We start from the raw sequence: 18,131 nt of genomic DNA, 5'->3' as shown, positions 1-18,131 counted from the left end.
GAATACAAGTCACGTTTGACTTCTGCAATTACAAGAGGTGCTCAAAGTGGTTACCATCAGCGTCCAGACACTTCTGATTATGGCGAACTACTGCTTGAGCAACATTGACCGGTGTCCACTTGTATACATTTTTTTTGGCACCTCTGGTATGTTAATTGTGGAAAAGTCTAAATAAATACAGACATGAAAATAATTTTAAATTATCCAACATTAAGTTACCAGAGATAACCACAAACACATTTAGAAAAAATGGGATCCTACACTACATGTCGTTTTGTAATCTTTCCCCCCATTTCCAAAGTATTTGTAAATGTCCTTTTGCGTGAACTAATACAAATCTATATCCTCAGGTCTGTGGCTACGTATTATTCCAGTTGTGTAGATGTACTATATTTAACCAGTTCCTATGAATAGGCATGTAGGCTGTTTCATGGTTTTCACTTTATTGCTGGGATGAACACCCTTGACCAAATATCTGTAAACAATAAGAAGTAGAGGAAGATCCCCACCCAGATCATGATGAGTACCAAACTTAACAAACAAGCCATGCTGTCAGCTCTGTTTAGCACATGGTACAAAGAGAAATTGGCCCCTGAGTGCAAAGAGCATCTTGATGCCGCCAGGCTGAGAGAGGGCACAGGGCCAGGCTGGACATAAGGCTCTGAGGGAAGAGCAGGCTAGAGATGTTGCCTTCACTCCAGGCCTCATAGCCAGTGCGGTCAGTGAAGGGACAACCAGGTGGCCTGGAGCTGACCCCGTGGGAGGACCCACCATTGTGTTTATAGCTCCCTCCTCACAGAGACAATATTTCTTTCCCCTCCCACACACACATAGTCTTTAGAGTCCCTCAAGCTTCCAGGACATTGCATTGGGTGTTGCAGATATTTTAGCCCAGGTTTTGAATAGTGCAGCCATTGTTTTCCTTCCCACTCACATCTTGGCTGATAGACTTTTGACTCCAGGAGCATTCACAGTCTAGATAGAAAATGATTGATTGAAAGATGAAGTGGAAAGACGTCCTGCCCACGGTGAGGAATTCCTCAACCCTGTGGAGCCAGAAGGACAGGCTTAACTGAACGTGACCCAGACTCTCATTCTGGGGAGGAACCTGCAGTGGTGGTCCCTGTCACCCAGGGTCGAGTGTGTCTGTGTGTGTGACTACACATCCGTTCTCAGTATGTGGGGTGGTCCCTGTGACAAGTGACTTCTGGGAATCAAAATCGGGATGGTCTCTCCCTTCCTCTCTTCTTTTCCTAAACTTAGTTTTTCATCCCAAACCTCTTCACCTCTAGCCCATTCATCCCACATGTTTACTGAGTAGGGGCAACAGAGCTGGTGCCTAAGAGCACAAATTTGGGTTTGGGGCCTGGGTTTGCTTTTAACCTATGTCACCTTGGACAAGTAGCTCAAGTTTGATCCTTAGCTTTGTCATTTGTAAAATGGAGAGTATAATGTTTGGCCTTATACTTCCTTAAGAAATGGGAAATACTTAAGAGATGGTAGCAATCTCTTCGGGATATTAATATCAGCATTTTATATTATTGTAGTTGCTCCCTGGGTATGTGACACTGTGCTCCATGCCCTCACCTCACTGAGTTTATATCCTGCTAGAAGTCAGACCCTGCCCCATCTGACCTTGTTTATTTTACTTCACAGGCGTGGAAGATATTTTGGTTAAGCCAGAGGCGGATGTCAAGAGACACAGGATCATTGACGAGTCCATCCACTGCGGGTCCCGGGTAAGGAGGGCCTGGGAGGCGACAGCTTGCCGCAGAGGGTTGACCGGCTTTCCTACAGAACGAAACCCACACCCTCCTCACTTGGCTGCTGCCTCCGACGTGCTTCTCTTCTCATTCTAGGCTGTCAGGGCTGCGTTAAACCTGCCAGAAACGGCGTCATATGATGAGATCCGAGGGAAATGGCAGGATGCCCATCTGAGCAAAGACCAGAGGGATTTTAACATGATCGATCTCAAGTTCAAGGAGGAAGTGAACCATTACAGTAATGAGATTAACAAGGTTAGTCTGGCAGTGAGCACACTTATCACCACCATTTTGAATGCTGGTTTTTAAAAAAATTACATTTTGATGCTCATTTGGGGCCCTTTGGAGCAGTTTGGCTGTTTAACAGCTGACTAGGTGAGATGTGAGGTGAGCCGTGCAAAATTAACCATTTAGAGAGCAAATGTCTCCATTCCCTCACCCAGTTAGGGTCCGGAAAGCTCTTCGCTTAAACTGGGAGGGAATGCTTTGCACTTTTTTTCTTTTGAAATGTTCATATTTTGGGGTGACTACATTAAAGGGGATTGAAGAAAGAAAATCTTTCCTATGGTGCCACTGCCGGGTGGAGGAACAGAGTGAAAGAAACAAAACACCATTGCTGCCTATGTAGCAGAGCCAGGGGTGAAGGCCTGGGTTTAAATCCTAGCTCTGCCATGACCTTGCTGTGTGACCTCGGGCAAGTGGCACAGTCTGTGCCTTGGTTTCCTCACCTGGAGATAGGGATGTGAGGAGCACCTACCCCATCGGGGTGCTGAGAGGACTGAGGACCTAACCCACACAGTGCTCTTGACATGGCAGAGGCACGGTGGAAGCCCTCCACCACCCCTGTCTGCTTTTCCACCACGCCAGTTCCAGTGCAGTTCAGAAAGGAGAGGGCAATCCCTGCGCCAGCCCAGACCACAGCCTGATTCTGTCCACCTTCTAGTCCCAGAGCTGGGGCTCCCAGTCCTGCGGTCTGAAGTAGCCAGGTTGACCGTCACCCTGCCTCCTGGACTTCGAGGTCCAGCCTGAGGAGGAGAGGAAGAGGGAAGGCCAACACAGGAGAAGCCAGTGTTTGTGTGTGGTGTGTTCTTGACTGGTTTTCAGCAGCTAGGCTGTCATGAACACAGACCTCTCACTGGTACAAGGTCATCCTTAAGAGGGTTTGTTCAGAGAAACCTTCCCAACACCGCCCTAAGAACCGGGCTTGGCTTCCAGGGTTGCCTGGGAATGCTGGGGTGGGAGGGTTGTCCCAGAGGCATCTCAGCATCGCTTCTTATCCTTTCAGCTCCCTTTTTTTTTTTTTTAAGGTTTTTATTAGGGAATTGGGGGAAGGGAACAGCGCTGGGGAATTGGGGGAAGGGGAACAGACAAGTTGCTGTCCTTTTTGTTATTCAGTCTACTTGTAGAGGACATTGCTTCACTGGCCCAAGTTGGCACCATCATTGCGCTCTTCCCGGATGAGGCAGATCAGTCGCCGGCTTCTGGACGGCCGCTCACGGCAGCTGCTGGCCGCTCACGCTGGCTGCTGGCTACACACAGTAGCCCATGGCAACCCACTGCAGCAGGGGCTGCAGCCTACGCCATCGCTGGCGACTCACGGCAGCCCAGCTCCAGGTTGAGCTGTTGTTTAGCATCTTAGCTGTGGAGGGCAGTGTCACTGGCCCTCATATGTGGGATCCGAACCGGGGCCCTCTGGCATCCCAAGCCAGTTCTTAACCAATGCGCCACTCGGCCGGCTATCAGCTCCCGTCTTTTCACCACCTCTTCCCACCCACTGTGCCTGTTCCATGTTGGGGTGGATCTCTGCAACCCTAGGCAGAGGCTTAAATAGACTCAGCCCCCTCCCAGCATCTCCCCAGGCTTGGCTTGGGGCTTGGCTTGCTTGCACTGGCTCTGGAGCTGAGATGAGGCTCCTACGTGGTACTCAGGCAGTGTGTTGGTAAAGGTGAATATGATAGGAACATTGGTTATCATTGCCAGGTGTTTGGGGAGCCAAGGCCATGCTCTGCTGCGGGAATTCACAAGGGCATCGCCTTAAATTTTATTTTTAACCAGCTTCTTTTTAGAATCACAAACTGCGTATGCTGGCCCCTCGGCTTCCCCCTTTTTGCTGCTGGTTGCCAGTGACAGGAACCTCGGGCTTCCTGACAGGGTGTCAAGAGCAGCACACGGGGCCGTTGATTAGACTTCTCTCTAGGGGTTCTAACAAGAGTGTTGATGTCAAATGAGACTTTTCCTTACCTCAAGTGGGGTTTGGCACTTATCTCTGAATAGTCTGAGTTTGTCGCTTGGGACTTCAGAAGAGGGTGATGTTACTGACCAGTATGTTTAATCTCCAGGCATGCATGCCTTTTGGCCTGCACAGACAGTTCCCAGAGAACAACTTGCAGATGATGGTGCAGTCTGGCTCCAAAGGGTCAACCGTGAACACCATGCAGGTGTGAGCAAAGGCAGGCTGGCCGATTTGCCGGGGGGTGGGGTGATGGCGGGAGGGAGTTTTCCGATTTGTTTCTTGAGTTTTAAAGGATCCACATTCCATATAAAGTGGAGCAAGTACTGAAAAATATAAAAGCATGTAGAAATCAATACAGGAGCTAACCACTGTTAACACGTCAATATTATAAACAAATACAGATACAGATATCTAGATATTGATATATAATACAGATAGATATTGTAAATTTGCACACTGTATTATCATATTACATACAGAGGGTGCTAAAAATATATATACACATTTTAGGAAATGAAAACTGTAGTACTCAATATATACTGATAACAAAAGATGAATATGAGTCACGTTTGACTTCTGCAATTACAAGAGATGCTCAAAGTGGTTACCGTCAGCGTCCAGACACTTCTGATTACAGCAAACTACTGCTTGAGCAACATTGACCAAAGTGTTAACATCGCTTAAAATGTGTATACATATTTTTGGCACCCCCGTCATATTCACATTGTATACGAACACATATGTGTGTGTATATATAATCTTAGCTGAAACCCTGCAATTTTGCATGTTCTGCTTTTTTCATTTAGTTTTACATTATAAGTATCATCCTAGAGGTTTCTAATCCTTACTTTGAGACCCACTATCTCATATTACTGCAGCACTATGGCAACATTTTCACAGATCTTCACTTTTTTTAAACTTGGTGACCTTGAGAGGGTCTTAAGGACCACCTCATTGATTGGTGAGGCTAGAGTAAAAGGAATGGGCTTAAAAGGCTGAAGGCCATCAGGAAGCCCTCTTGACTAAAGTGAAACCCAGATATACTGTCCTACCTCTCTTCCCCCAGAAATATTAATAGGCAGCATTATTCTCTTTTGCCCTTAGAATTTAAGGATTACATAAATACTTCTTCCTGCAGGCCTCAGTCTCCCCATTAGGACCAGCCCTCAGTTCCCCTCCAGGTATAACATGATGATTCTGAAACATGGCTTCTTTTATAGCCCATTTACAGCTGACACCAAATGTGAAAAATCTCCATCGATCAACAAAAGGGAAACACAGTTATTTTCTTAAGACACAAGCTTCCCCGATTCATTGACAAATATAGTTTGGCCTTTAGAACTCAGTTTCCATGCAGCTTTTCTTGAAGAGCAGGCCCTACCTTCTCTGCTAGGACAAACCGTTGGTTAACACACATGTCGATCTTGGGTTTTCGTTGGGTTTCCTTTCCACCAGATCTCGTGCCTGCTGGGCCAGATTGAATTGGAAGGTCTGAGACCCCCTCTAATGGCATCTGGCAAGTCACTGCCCTGCTTCGAGCCTTATGAATTCACCCCCAGGTCTGGCGGCTTCGTCACTGGCAGATTCCTCACTGGCATCAAGCCTCCTGTATGTATTTTGGTTTTTCCTTTTGGCCTTTCACCTCACTTCTAGGCTCAGCGGTAGAAAGCCTTTGACCATTCCCAACAACTTTGAGCAAGGACAATCAAGTAATAAATGCCAAGCCACCTGCTGCTTATCCACTACACCCTGTGGCCCATGAGGACCATAAGGACGTGAGCGTGTCATGTCCACCGTTGTGATGCCAGAGCCTCACACAGTACCTGGCGCATGCCAGGGGCTCAGTAAGTGTTTGCTGATCAATGAAAACAGGAATAAGACTAGTCCCAGCTCCACGTTTTCCTGCTGGGTGCCCTCACTCAGCCACTTCTTACCTGCATTTGAAGGCAGCAGGGGAAGGAGAGGCCCCTCACCAGGGTGCTCTCCATTACCAAAGGGAGCATCACAGAGATTTGTTTCACAAAGGCCCCCAAGAGAACCTCCCAGCCGCCTCCTTCATTGTAGGACTGACCAGCTATAGGAAAGGTCTGATTTCCCTTGGTCAACAACAGAATTCTCCCCTAAGCGAAGAGTTTTCTCACACTTGTCAGAAATGGCTTTTTGAATGTTAGCACCGTTTGTTCCCTGGTCTGATGCATCCCTGCAAGGATGACCCTCATGGTCAGACCACCAAATCCAGACTGTGAACAGGACCGACGCTTCATTTCAAGGCCACCGAGTGACTGCGCCAGGGGCTCCTCCGTTCGTCCCCATAGACTCCAGTGTTCATCCATGGCCTCTGGCAAAGGATGGTGGAGCGCTGAGATAGACAGAATCTTTTAAACTCGTGGCAACCCCTCATTGAGTCATGAAATCATTGTAATAGATAGTGGCTGGCATTTCTTTATGGAATGAAACAACAGGACGGTACGGAGAGCATAGAGTAAGGGATGGCATAGTTTCATGAAGTTCTAGTTGGAGTCACGTATCTTTATGTGCATGTGTGGACACGTGTGCTTGCTGATTACAGTTGGAAATGTATTTCTCACTGTGGGTTGCAGTCAGAAAGTTTGGAAAACACACCTTACTCCTGTTAACACCATCAGAAGCAGAGTTCAGAGGTGCGGGCTGAACCGAACAGTGCTGAGGCCTGAGGGCCGTTTCTGTTTGGAAAATGGGGTGTGGGGTATAATACTGAGGATGGAATGCACAGATGCTGGGGGCACACCTGGCTCCTAAAACAGGAGCTGTTCCTTCTCATCCACTTGCCCCCCTGCTCTCTGGCAGGATAAGACAATGGCCTCCACAGGGGAGGGCGAGGTCACTGGGGCCATGGGAGCCATCAAGGGCCCTAGGAGGTCAGGCGGGGCTGCCGGAGGCATGGGCCTGAGCTGCTCTTCCGGAAGCACGCTGTCCTCACTGCCACCCCCGGGACCTGGTCCCGCTTCTCCCACAGGAGTTCTTCTTTCACTGCATGGCAGGGCGAGAGGGTCTGGTCGACACTGCTGTGAAAACCAGCCGCTCCGGCTACCTCCAAAGGTAAAAAGCCCCCGCTCTGCCGCCTTTGGATGGAATCGGTGCCCAGTGCCATTCACCTCGGTCATCTTTCATATTTCTGGTGATGATTCACTTGGGATTTCTTGGGATGAAAAAAACTTTAAAATGTCCGTGGCTAGCCTGAGACAGAAAATAGCAGACATTCTTCCCCTTTCTAAAGGATTGGTAGCGCATGAGCTCAGAGGTTTAAACAAAGGGCCCCTGTGTTCTGAGGGTATGCCATTTCCTGAGGGAAGTTATGGATACGGGGAAAGGTCATGGTAGTGACAAGCTGGTCCTCCTTGCTAGGAGGGCTCAGTAGGCCAGGACAATAGCCCAGGGTCCCTGCCTGTGAGTCTGTAGTGGGAGTTACTGTTTCTCCGGGTACAGGTGTCACTCGGGTTCCCCAGCCTAGACCTGCTTGTTTGCTCTCACCTCTGGAAAGAAAGAATACAAGTAGCCACTCTCACTGGCCTTTTTGAGCAGGTGGGGGGAATGAAGCTTAAATCTGAACAAGGTCTGACTCCAGGGTGCCCGGCAGGACGGGGTGGCAGACCCCTGTGCTCCAGCCTTCCTCCCCTGGGGTGCAGCACGGGCAGCTCTGCCGTGGGGACTTTATGATAATGGCTCTTTGTGAGCCCAGAGAACCGGTGCTGGTAGAAATGGTGGTGGGAAATGGAGGAGACAGCAAAAATAAACCCCCATGCCTTGCAGCCCCAGTTTTAGGTTATGCTCTCAGGGAACCCAGCTGACTGCCCGAGAGGGAGGCAGAGCCGCTTTCTTTCTCCCCCTCACAGGTCTGCCTGTCTGCTCCACCTTTGTCCTTTCTCCTGCTTCTGAGCTCGATTCCCCAAAGCCGCAGCCCTCATTTTGGTCCCTTCCCTTTGACTCCCAAAGCTGCAGCCCATGGGGTTAGGGTGGAGACACACCTGAGTGGCCAGTCCATGAGGAGCCCGTCTGCAGAGCTGGCTGCTCTCAGTACAGGGAGATGAGCTCCCCTTTCGGGGGCATGGATCACACGGCCAATTCTTCCCATGAGCAGAGGTGACACCCCACCTCTGTCGTTTTAAATCAATCAAGAATACATGTGCAATGTAAAAAAAGTTAGGACACACATGATCAGCTGAGTCTGTGGGTGGGGAATCCATGTGTGAGGCAGGGGTATCCGAGGCCATTTGAATGCAGGGTGGGCAGGAGGAGGGTGCCCGGATCCTAACTGGAATGGAAAAGCAGCAGCCAGTGGGACAGAAGGCCCAGACACCTGTGGGATCCCCCTGCCGATGGAGGTTCATGGTGGAGAGGGCAAGCACAGCACTTCAGACAGGATGGATTGGAGGAAGCCCGTGTGCCTGTGGCGGAGGTCCAGGCCAGAGGTTGGAAGGCTGCCTCCAGCGGGTGGCAATGGGAAGGAAGAAGCAGATGTGGCAGAGACACGGGATAATTGGCTGAAATGCAGGAATGAGAGGCAGGGAGGCATGAGACCCAGCTGACTTTTCTGGCCTGAGTGGCAGCACAGTGACACAGTTGACAGAAAGCAAGATGCTACAGAGAGGAGAGAACTTGTGGGAGGCATGAGGTGGCAGCAGCAGGATGTTTAAGGAGACACGTTCAGTGGACCCTTAGAAATGAGGCCTGAAGCTTGGGAGAGGCCTGGGTATGCAGCCTGGAGGGGCTGTTGCTGTGTGGATAGCTGGAGCCCTGTGAGATAAGCAGAGCGGAGCAGAGGGCTGATGACTGACACATCGGCATTTTCAGCCCAGGGGAAGTGGGTGCTCAGCACCAGCCTTGCCAGGCCCTGGGCTAGGTGCCAAGGAGGAGACAGTGGTGACTAACACTGAGCTCTGTCTTTGGAGCTTGGGGAACAGTGGCTCCTAGGAAACCTTCTCTTAAAGTGGCAGGAGGAGAAACTGAGGCAGAGTAGCCAGAGATAAGGTAAGGGGCCAGCAATAGGGCAGCAGTGGCGGGGGCAAGGTTGAGGGAGGCAGCTGACGACGGGGAGGACCAAAGGAAAAGGGTACCAGATTAGGGATATCACATCAGCATTTGGTCCCTAGTGTCCCCAACAATCTCTGGACTGACAGCGTTGGAGAAGCATTGGGTGGGGAGACGACCCCACCGCTTTGCCTACCTTGTGGATCCAAGGACACTGGTCCCTGTGGAGCTCTGCAATGCAGCGGAGTGAAAGGCAGGGAGTAGTCCCAGTAGCTGGGGCTGGAGATGGAAGCCAGGGTCCAGCAGTGGGAGCCAATCTCTCGGGCACACAGTTGCAGCCCTTGGCTGGGAGATGCTATAGCTCAGAGCCTGGGGCCTTGGAGCCAGCCTGTCCTGGAGCCTAGCTTGGCTGCAGGACAGCAGTCTCCTTTCTACCTCCCACCTCCTCCCTCCTCCGTCCCCGGCCCCCATCAGAGGCTGCCCTGGGAGGTGAAGAGCGTGGGCCCTGAGCCAGGTCTCCATGCAGGTGCATCATCAAGCACCTGGAGGGGCTGGTCGTCCAGTATGATCTCACCGTTCGCGACAGCGACGGCAGTGTGGTGCAGTTCCTGTACGGGGAGGACGGCCTGGACGTCCCCAAGACGCAGTTCCTGCAGCCCAAGCAGTTCCCCTTCCTCGCCAGCAACTACGAGGTCGGTGCCAGACGCCCAGCATTCTGGGGTGGTGGGCCTGGGGCTATGCGGTGGGCCTTGCACCCCAAACTTTGCCATCCAGTCATAGTGGCCACTGAAAAGCGGAGTGGGAAGAGTTGATAAAGCACCAGTTGATACCGTGAAACACTTGCAATTTTTATATCCCCTTCGTGGACTTCGAGATGGCAGAAAGGCACAAACACGGCTAGAGCAGCAGCTGCTGTTTGGGGGCACCTGCCCTGTGCGGGGGCCCTAACTCAGCACATTGTAGGCTCTGTCTGTTCTCATGCTCACTGCAGCCTGGGGAGGGAGGCTTTCCTTCCTCTGCCCATTGCACAGCTGAGGTAGCTGAGAATCAGGGCTCCAGTGACTAGCTGGTGACTGGCAGAGCCAGCATCTGAACCCAGGCCTGTGACGCACAAGCTCATGGTTTTCATGCCATACCGCACTGCCCCTGAAATGACCATCACCGCTGACCGAGCAGTCACCCCATTTTGCCGCCACTGATGTGACCTATCCAAGGTCACACAGCAGATGGCCGAGTTGAAGGTTGTCGTTGGTGCTGGCTCCTTTCCATCCTGGCCCCTGGCCCTGAGCTTTGGTCGTCACTCCTTTCTCCCTAGAAACTCCCCTGTGTTCTGAAGGGGCTGTGAGTGTGCCGTTCTCTCTCCCATATTCCCCTCAGCCCCTGGGACCAGCAGCTCCCAAGTCTGGTTTGCACAAAGTGAATCCCCGATGAGTTTCGGGTGCTCAGCCCCTCTGAGAGGTGTCATGACAGCTCCCTACAGGCTATCTTGGTCCCGTGAAGTTGTGTAACATGGCCCTTGGGTCATGCCCTCATCTCTTTGGTCTTGTGTGTGGTGTGTTTATTTGTTTAGGTAATAATGAAATCGAAGCATCTCCATGAAGTTTTATCCAGAGCAGATCCCCAAAAAGCTCTTCGCCACTTCAGAGGCATCAAAAAATGGCAGAGCAAGCATTCTAACGCTTTGCCAAGGAAGGGTGCCTTCTTGAGTTATTCCCAGAAAGTTCAGGCAGCTGTGAAGGCCTTGAACCTCCAGGACACCAGCCAGCACGGCCGCAGCCCTGGGACTCACCAGGTGAGTTGGGGTGGAGGGTGGGGGGGTCTATATCCCCAGTGCCTGGCGCATACAGGCCTCAGTCAGGGGGTGAGGGAATGAGGGGTTGTTTTCCTAATAAAAGGAATAATGAAATCTGTCAGGAAACACATGGCGTTCCTTAAATGGCAGTTTAAGGAGGGGACTCTACAAGGGCGTGGGCAGGATTTGAGGAAACTAATGGGCTGGTAACTGGTTTCTCACCACCCCAGGCATGAAGGAAGAGGGAGGTCGCTGTGGGCAGAGGCCACTGGACAGGAGCCCTCACTGGAGGCGTGTGGCCTACTCAGAGGCTCCTTGGGGGGGTGTCAATGCAGGGCTTCACTCCCTCACCTTCCCCTCTGCTGCCGGGGCTTCCCATTAGACAAACACAGCTGGGAGCTGAGAGGCAGGAGAGCACTTTGAAGCCGCTACTATGGGACAGTTTTGGGGCACAGGGTGTGTGACAGCCTGGATAGGGGCAGACAGGGATCTACCAGTCACCTGGTTCACGGCGACTGACCTGGTTGGCCTAGAACAGTCCTGGCTTCGCCTCCTGTCGTAGCATTATTATTAACAGTGCCCCGTTTTACTCGACCTGGTCACCCTGCCTGTGCTTGAGTGGGACGAAGAGCTCAGAGTCACAGTCAGGCAGTGCGCCCCAGGACGGCTTTGGCTTCTCCCTGTTTTAAATGTGGAGCTGGTTTTCTCCTTGCAATCAGGATTCCATGTCTTCCCCACATCTCATCTGAAGCCAATGCCTTCGATCCTCCCTTGCCTGCTGGATGTCCCAGGAAAAGACGCCATTGCCTGGGGTCGTCCGGTGTGGCTGAGGCCCGCCCTTCCTTTCAGATTTTGAGGATGTGGGAGGAGTTAGATGAGCAGAGCCGAAGGAAGTACCAGAAGAAGGCGGCCCCTTGTCCTGACCCCAGCCTGTCTGTGTGGCGCCCAGACATCTACTTTGCATCGGTGTCAGAAACATTTGAAAAAAAGATGGACGACTATAGTTGTGAGTGGGCATCTCAAGCAGAGAAGAGTTACGAGAAATCGAAGCTCTCTCTCGACAGGTAATGACATTGATTTGTTGCAGGGGACGTGCAGAGGGAAAAATCTGCTCTCAGGCCCTTCCCCACCCACTCCAGAAGAGGGCAGCCTCCTGGGTTCCAGACTCCAGCAGGAGGGTGGGAAGTGAAACAGAAGGGCCCCTTGTAAGCCCTGGGGGCTCCAGGACAGACAAGAGCAGGCAGGCAGGAGTGGACACCCCCACCTGGGCCAAGACCGAGGAGTGCTTCGCTGGAACCGAGGCTTACAGAAAGAAAGGACCGCTCTCTTGAGTGTGGTGTGGTGGGTGAGGCTAATTGAGGGTCAGGGAATCTGGTTGCCATTCAGTGGCTGCCTACTCTGTGACCCAGATGAAATCATTCACTGCCCCATGATCCCATGTCTCAGCCTTTTGCAAGGGTTTGGACCAGTGATCCTTTGAGTGTTGCGTTTCGAAGGCTTAAAGAAGAAGGACCACATGGAGTCCTCCGTTTAGACCCATTCACACAAAAAAAGTACAACAGGAAAACTACCCTGTCATCTAAGCAGGTGGGAAGCCAGGCATGAACCAGCATCGAGCCACAATGGGTTAAAACATCAACAGTGCCCCCAAGGAATGCCTGCTGGGAACTGGCCTTGAGGGGTTGTGGAGGTCCTTCCTGCTCAGCTCACTAAGCCTGGCCTGCTGAGCTGATTGGCACTAGAAGAGTGAGATCGGGGGCTGCAGCCTGGCTGCCCATCCTGTCTGGTAAAACCTGCCAGGTACCTGGAGAGGCCGACAGGGCCCAGGGACTGCAGCAGGGACTTGGGACTCAGTAGAGGCAACGAGCAAAGACAAACGCTTGGGTGGAAGAGCTGAAGGGAAGGGACAGGGCTCTCTCTTTTCCCCCTTAAAGTAGATTTTCCAGCCACGCCTCAGAGATTCCCAGATAGAATAAGTCATACTGGGTGTCAAGCTGCCTGCAGGAGGAAGACCGGGTCCCCCAGCCCCCTTCACCTGCCCCCCTGCAGCTCAGTGCTGCCATTCACCCTCTGAAGGACCACGTGGGTCCTCCCTCAAGCTGCGCTGCATCAGGAAGGGGAGAGGTTGGCCCTGGGGAGCATGCCAGAGTTCAGAGGGCCAAGACGGCACAGCCGTTCTGCCTCAGTGGATCTTGCAGGAGACCTTTTAGCAAGCAGCGAGTTCTGTGTGCAACTCCAAAGTCCTGGAAGTACTTGAAAGTTTTTCCTGTCAGGAATACTGAGGTACACTCAAAGCTCACTGGTTTTAAGTAATTGGGACAGAAGACACATCATGTTAGTGAAAAAGTCTGACTTTTACGAAGAACTTACATAGAAACCTAGTTTTGTTGCTTCTGCATTTACACATTCATCCACTTAGTCCCCATCGTTTGAGCCCTTCCTTGTCCCATGTGCAGGGGTTCTAGAGTATTCCTGTGACTTTTAAAAGGAAGAATGGCTAGTAAATGACAGAATTGTACAGCGCTCATACTTGCGCTTTGGCCTGCAGCCGGTTGCGCTAATTAAGAAAATAAACACCCCCTTGCCTCCCCCCCCCCCCCCCCCCCCCGCATCCTCATAACTGCTTAGTGAACCTCTTCCTAGTTTGTACCGCAGAAGCCCTCTCCAAACTGTCACAGCTAGTGGGGAAAAAGAATTAACAAAGAAACTGTAAATAGTGAGCTCAGACATTCTCACTGCTTAGGGGACTTGAAACTGGCACAGAGTGGATACATGACGTTCTCAGAGAGAGCGTGGACAGTCTGATCATGAACATCTAGAGCTTTAGCCACACAGCTGGGACCTGTGCTGTATTTAGGACATTCAGGACCACTAGCAGGAATTTGAGGATTAAAAGGATCATTTGTCAGGAAAAACCAGACCAGAAAGAGGGGGAGGGAATAGGGGGTGTGGACACCTCCTAACAGACAGGTGGGTGGTGCCTGTGCTCCTAACCCTGCTGTCCCCTGCCCACCTCCAGTCTCAGGACCCTGCTGCAGCTGAAGTGGCAGCGCTCACTGTGTGAGCCAGGTGAGGCGGTGGGCCTGCTGGCTGCCCAGAGCATCGGGGAGCCCTCCACACAGATGACCCTGAACACCTTCCACTTTGCCGGCAGAGGCGAGATGAACGTCACCCTGGGCATTCCGAGGTGGGCTACAAGGGTGCATGGGGTGGGGTCTGTCCTAACCCACTCCTGGGGAAGAAGTCATTTGATTAGAGTGTGTGCATGACTGAGAGACAGGGTCTTATCAAAGTGGGGATCATGGTTGGAATTTCCGGAACCTGGCGTTTCTGTGCCGTTTCTATGGCTGGGTTAGTGCCCAGACGTCTTAGAATCCCCATTTATCCCTCTGCAATTTCTGTATCAGAGTTACCTGGGATGCTTGTAAATCTGCACACTCCTGGGGTTAGGACTCAGGAAGATGTTAATAAGCTCCATGCAGGCCACCTGCATGCCCAGCTCCGGGGCACCATTTCACCTAGAATATGACCCAAGTGGCCCTAGCCTTTCAGGTAAATGTCTGCATCCTATATACAGGATGATAGCCAGTGGGCAAGAGAAAAGAACGGGGGTCAGAACCACCTGCATTTGATGCCTGGCCCAGTCACTGTCTAGCAGTGACTCAGACAGGTTCCTCAGCTTCTTCCACCTCAGGGTCATCACCTGTGGAACAAAGGACCATGGGGGATTGTGGGTACCACACTGGGCAGTCAGGCTGTGCAGGCTGACTGAGCTCATGAGCAAGGCCTGGAGCACAGTGCTGCACCCAGTAGGAGCGCCTGCAGACACTAGTTACCGTTCCCATGTCTCACATTCATTCAACAAGCTCTTAGTAAGCACCCACTGTGTGCAAATCACAGGTAACAGGAAACAAGAATAAGAGTCCCGTTGTTGAGAAGCTATGTTCCAATAGAGGAAACTGACGGGCCAGAGCAGGAGGGGCGGGGGGAGGGGGCTCTGTGATTCAGCTTAGATCCCCAGGTCTCTCTCAGATCCCGGAGAACTCTGATAAGAAAGGCCTCACACAAATAGGGAAGCTGGGTGCCTCTTCTGATCAGATGTGTCCTCGTTCTATGACAGGTTGAGGGAGATTCTCATGGTGGCCAGCGCCAACATCAAGACACCCACGATGAGTGTGCCCGTGCTCAACACCAAGAAAGCACTGAAGCGAGTGAAAAGCCTGAAGAGGCGGCTCACCAGGGTGTGCTTAGGGGAGGTAATTGTCTCTGAACCGCTGTGGGCCAGGCATTTTCCTGCACCCTCCCATCCATGAAGAACAGCTTTGCTGACTTCAGACTCTGGGCTCAGACCCCCGTCAGTGAGAGGGAAGCTTTCTCTGCCAAGTGCTGAGCAGGGATGGGTCAGGAAGATTGAAAAGTAATCATTAGTTCTGCAGTGGTCTCATGTGCCTTAAAAATAGAGACTTCCTGGATTAGCGTACCAGTCCTGCTGGAGCCCACTCTCCGCAGCCTTGGGCCACTCTGGGGATGACCTGCAGGCTGTGGGGTCCCCTGCCACCAGAGAGTCCACACCAGCAGAGCTCACTGGAGTTTCTTTGGGGTTTTAGCCAGTGGTTCCAGCCCCTGTCCCCCAAAGCCCGTGGGTTTCCCATAACCCACCTGTGTTGCTCAGTCCCGTGATACCAGGGCAAGTTGGGCTCTCTCTCTACCTGGTTCTAGGTGTTGCACAAAATTGATGTCCAGGAGTCCTTCAGTATGGGAGTAAAACAGAACAAGTTTCGGGTGTACCAGCTGCGGTTTCAGTTTCTGCCACATGCATATTATCAGCAAGAGAAGTTCCTGAAACCTGAGGACATCCTGCACTTCATGGAAACAAGGTCAGGACTCAACGCCATGTTTGTCGCTGCTCTTGAACCCTCCTTGGCTGTAGCAGTCCCGGAGATTGGGGTGCATTTGCTGAAAATAGTTCTTCACAGGAAGTGCTTAGGAAAACAGCAGGATCTGCAGCCTCATCTGGAAACCTCATCCCACCATTGGTTTGTGTGTGTGACTACACTCACCACACACACCACTTCCTAAACCCTGTTCTCTGGGTGATGAGTCTTCTTGGGTTTGTAGGTTTTAAAATGTGGAAGTATGTGTACCGTAAAGAGAATTGAGCCCCATTGCAGCAGTACTGCTGTAATGTCAGACCAGCATGTGGTGGTAATGTTTGATATGATGTGATTCCAGGCAGCATAATGTGGTTCCTGATACATTTATATGCTGTTAATAATGAACAGTATGCCATTAGCCTGCTGCTTTTAAACCCCAGGTCTAAAGTGGGGGTTACCTCTAGCTTCTTATGGAGAAACTCAGGTTCCCTTCTGATTGGGAGAATGAACATCCTTTTTCTCTCAAGTTCAAGTCACTGTTAGACATTTGAAAAGCACAGGCCAGAAGGTTGAGTAGAAGAGGGCATATTAGGGTCGGGTGAGCCAGGAAGAGTCAACAAAGCACTTCTGACTTGCCAGCTGACCCCAGGCTGTGGAGTGCAAACTCGAATGGCTTCAGGCTGGGCAGATAACAGCCCAGTGAAGCGGGTTGGGAGGCCCCCAGCAGACCTGAGTGTGCAGAACCTGCCTCCAGGGGCCGGAAATGTGGGCCAGATCTTCTGAGTCAAAAAAAAAAAGAAACATGCCCACGCCCCCCTTCTTTTTTCTGCCTTTGGTTGTTTGGTTACTTGGCTTTTGCTTTTATAAATAAGAAGCCTCCTAATTTTTAAAACATCCTCAACTAATTCGTATCTTTTTAACAGCCTGGTAAGACCCAAATAGATCCCATGTGTCGGCAGGACTTGGCCACCGGCCACCGACCACGACCTCTAACCCTGGACCAGCTGTCAGGTCTTCCTGGAGCTGCTCAGAAATAGAGCACCAACGGTAGAGTAGAGGCAGAAGGGCCACTGTGTTCAGTTGTTTCCCAAACCTTTACTGAGGGACGCGCACTCAGGTCACGAGGCAGCGTGATGGGGAGAGGGTGCCTGCCCTGCCACGGACCTTCCTTCCCCGCACCTGAAGATGAGCTGGCTTCAAGCTGGCCCTCTGAGCAGGTGGCGGCTAGGATGGTGGGTATTGCTGTAGATGAGCTTGGATGTGAGCTCAGCCCTTTGGACGGGGGTCACTGACCAGGCAGGTCCTGTCCTGGTTTGTGTGAACCCGGTGTGAAGTCGTTGCTGCCAGGCCTCGGGGAACACCTGTATCACTGTGCGCCTGGGTAAAGAAGGTTGGTTCTCAGGCGGGCCCCGTGCTCTCGTGGCGCTGGGCCAGGTCACAGGAGACCCGTTGTGCAGCAGCCTGCCGGCTCATTAATTAACGGGGAGGAACGTAACTCCCAAGGGCCCCGCATATTTGTGCCGGCCAGGCAGCCCTTTTCTGAGAAATGGGAATTAGGATCACACGGCCTCTTGAGAATTACCAAGAGCAGGTGGAATTGGATGAACTGCCCCATTTCTAGTCACCTGAGGCCTGCCGAGCAGGTGGGTCTGCATGAGGCTGTGCATAGAGTTCTTTGTACTTAATCTTGGGAGAGCTGACAGTCCGTCACTTCTTAAAAATTTCTTCTGGATGAGGGACAGCCCTGGCTTCTTCCCAGCAGTGAAATGTTTTTTTCAACTCCTGGGCTGTATTTTGCTCCTGCACTTGAAAAGCTGTGGTAAACAAAGCTGTGTGCATTAGCACAACAGAAACAAAGCTGTGACTTCAGTAGCGTGAGCTAAAGATGAGAAGCCGCAGCACGGGCCTGGGGTGTGGTTTGGACCACCTTTGTGAGGCCTGAGAAGCCAAGCAGCCACATGAAGGCCTCTTACAGACCACAGGAAATGTGAGTGTGCTTTCAGAAGAGGAACAACCCCCATAAGAAGCCTTTTCTCTTCCCTTTCTCCCTCCCCTTCCCGCCTCCCTTCTTTCCCTCCCACCCGTTTTTCTCTTTCCTCTCCTTTTTTCCTTTTTCCCTTCCCGGTGGTGGAATCTGAAACCTTTTTTTTTAATTCAGTTATAATTGACGTACAGTAATATTATATTTGTTTCAGGTGTACAACATAGTGACTCAACACTTGTGTACACTGTGAAGTGGTCACCACAATAAGTCTAGTTACCACCTGTCACCTTACAAAGCTAATACAATAGTTTTGACTGTATTCCCCAGGCTATACATTACATCCCTGTGACTTATTTGTTTTATACCTGGAAATTTGAACTTCTTAACCCCCTTCTCCCATTTCACCCCCACAACTCTCCTCTCCTCTGGCAACCACCCATCTGTTCTCTATATCTGTGAGTCTGGGTTTTGTTTGGTT

The 18,131-nt window shown here is 51.4% G+C and overlaps 1 protein-coding gene across 1 annotated transcript in view; it reads left to right on the top strand.

Moving 5' to 3' along the window:
- POLR1A (RNA polymerase I subunit A) overlaps window positions 1-18,131 on the top strand; it is a 63,391-nt gene that overhangs the window by 35,390 nt on the left and 9,870 nt on the right. The window contains exons 7-17 of the mRNA XM_019623754.1: window positions 1,657-1,739; window positions 1,860-2,018; window positions 4,103-4,201; window positions 5,452-5,604; window positions 6,992-7,074; window positions 9,530-9,695; window positions 10,574-10,795; window positions 11,645-11,859; window positions 13,815-13,982; window positions 14,916-15,051; window positions 15,515-15,672. Coding sequence (XP_019479299.1) covers window positions 1,657-1,739; window positions 1,860-2,018; window positions 4,103-4,201; window positions 5,452-5,604; window positions 6,992-7,074; window positions 9,530-9,695; window positions 10,574-10,795; window positions 11,645-11,859; window positions 13,815-13,982; window positions 14,916-15,051; window positions 15,515-15,672 — 1,642 coding nt within the window. The remainder of the gene's footprint in view (window positions 1-1,656; window positions 1,740-1,859; window positions 2,019-4,102; window positions 4,202-5,451; window positions 5,605-6,991; window positions 7,075-9,529; window positions 9,696-10,573; window positions 10,796-11,644; window positions 11,860-13,814; window positions 13,983-14,915; window positions 15,052-15,514; window positions 15,673-18,131) is intronic.

The sequence above is a fragment of the Hipposideros armiger genome, unplaced genomic scaffold (assembly GCF_001890085.2).
Source record: "Hipposideros armiger isolate ML-2016 unplaced genomic scaffold, ASM189008v1 scaffold_561, whole genome shotgun sequence".
NCBI lineage: Eukaryota > Metazoa > Chordata > Mammalia > Chiroptera > Hipposideridae > Hipposideros > Hipposideros armiger.
The sequence above is the reverse complement of the archived record's forward strand: the minus strand, read 5'-3'. Positions and strand labels throughout refer to the sequence as shown.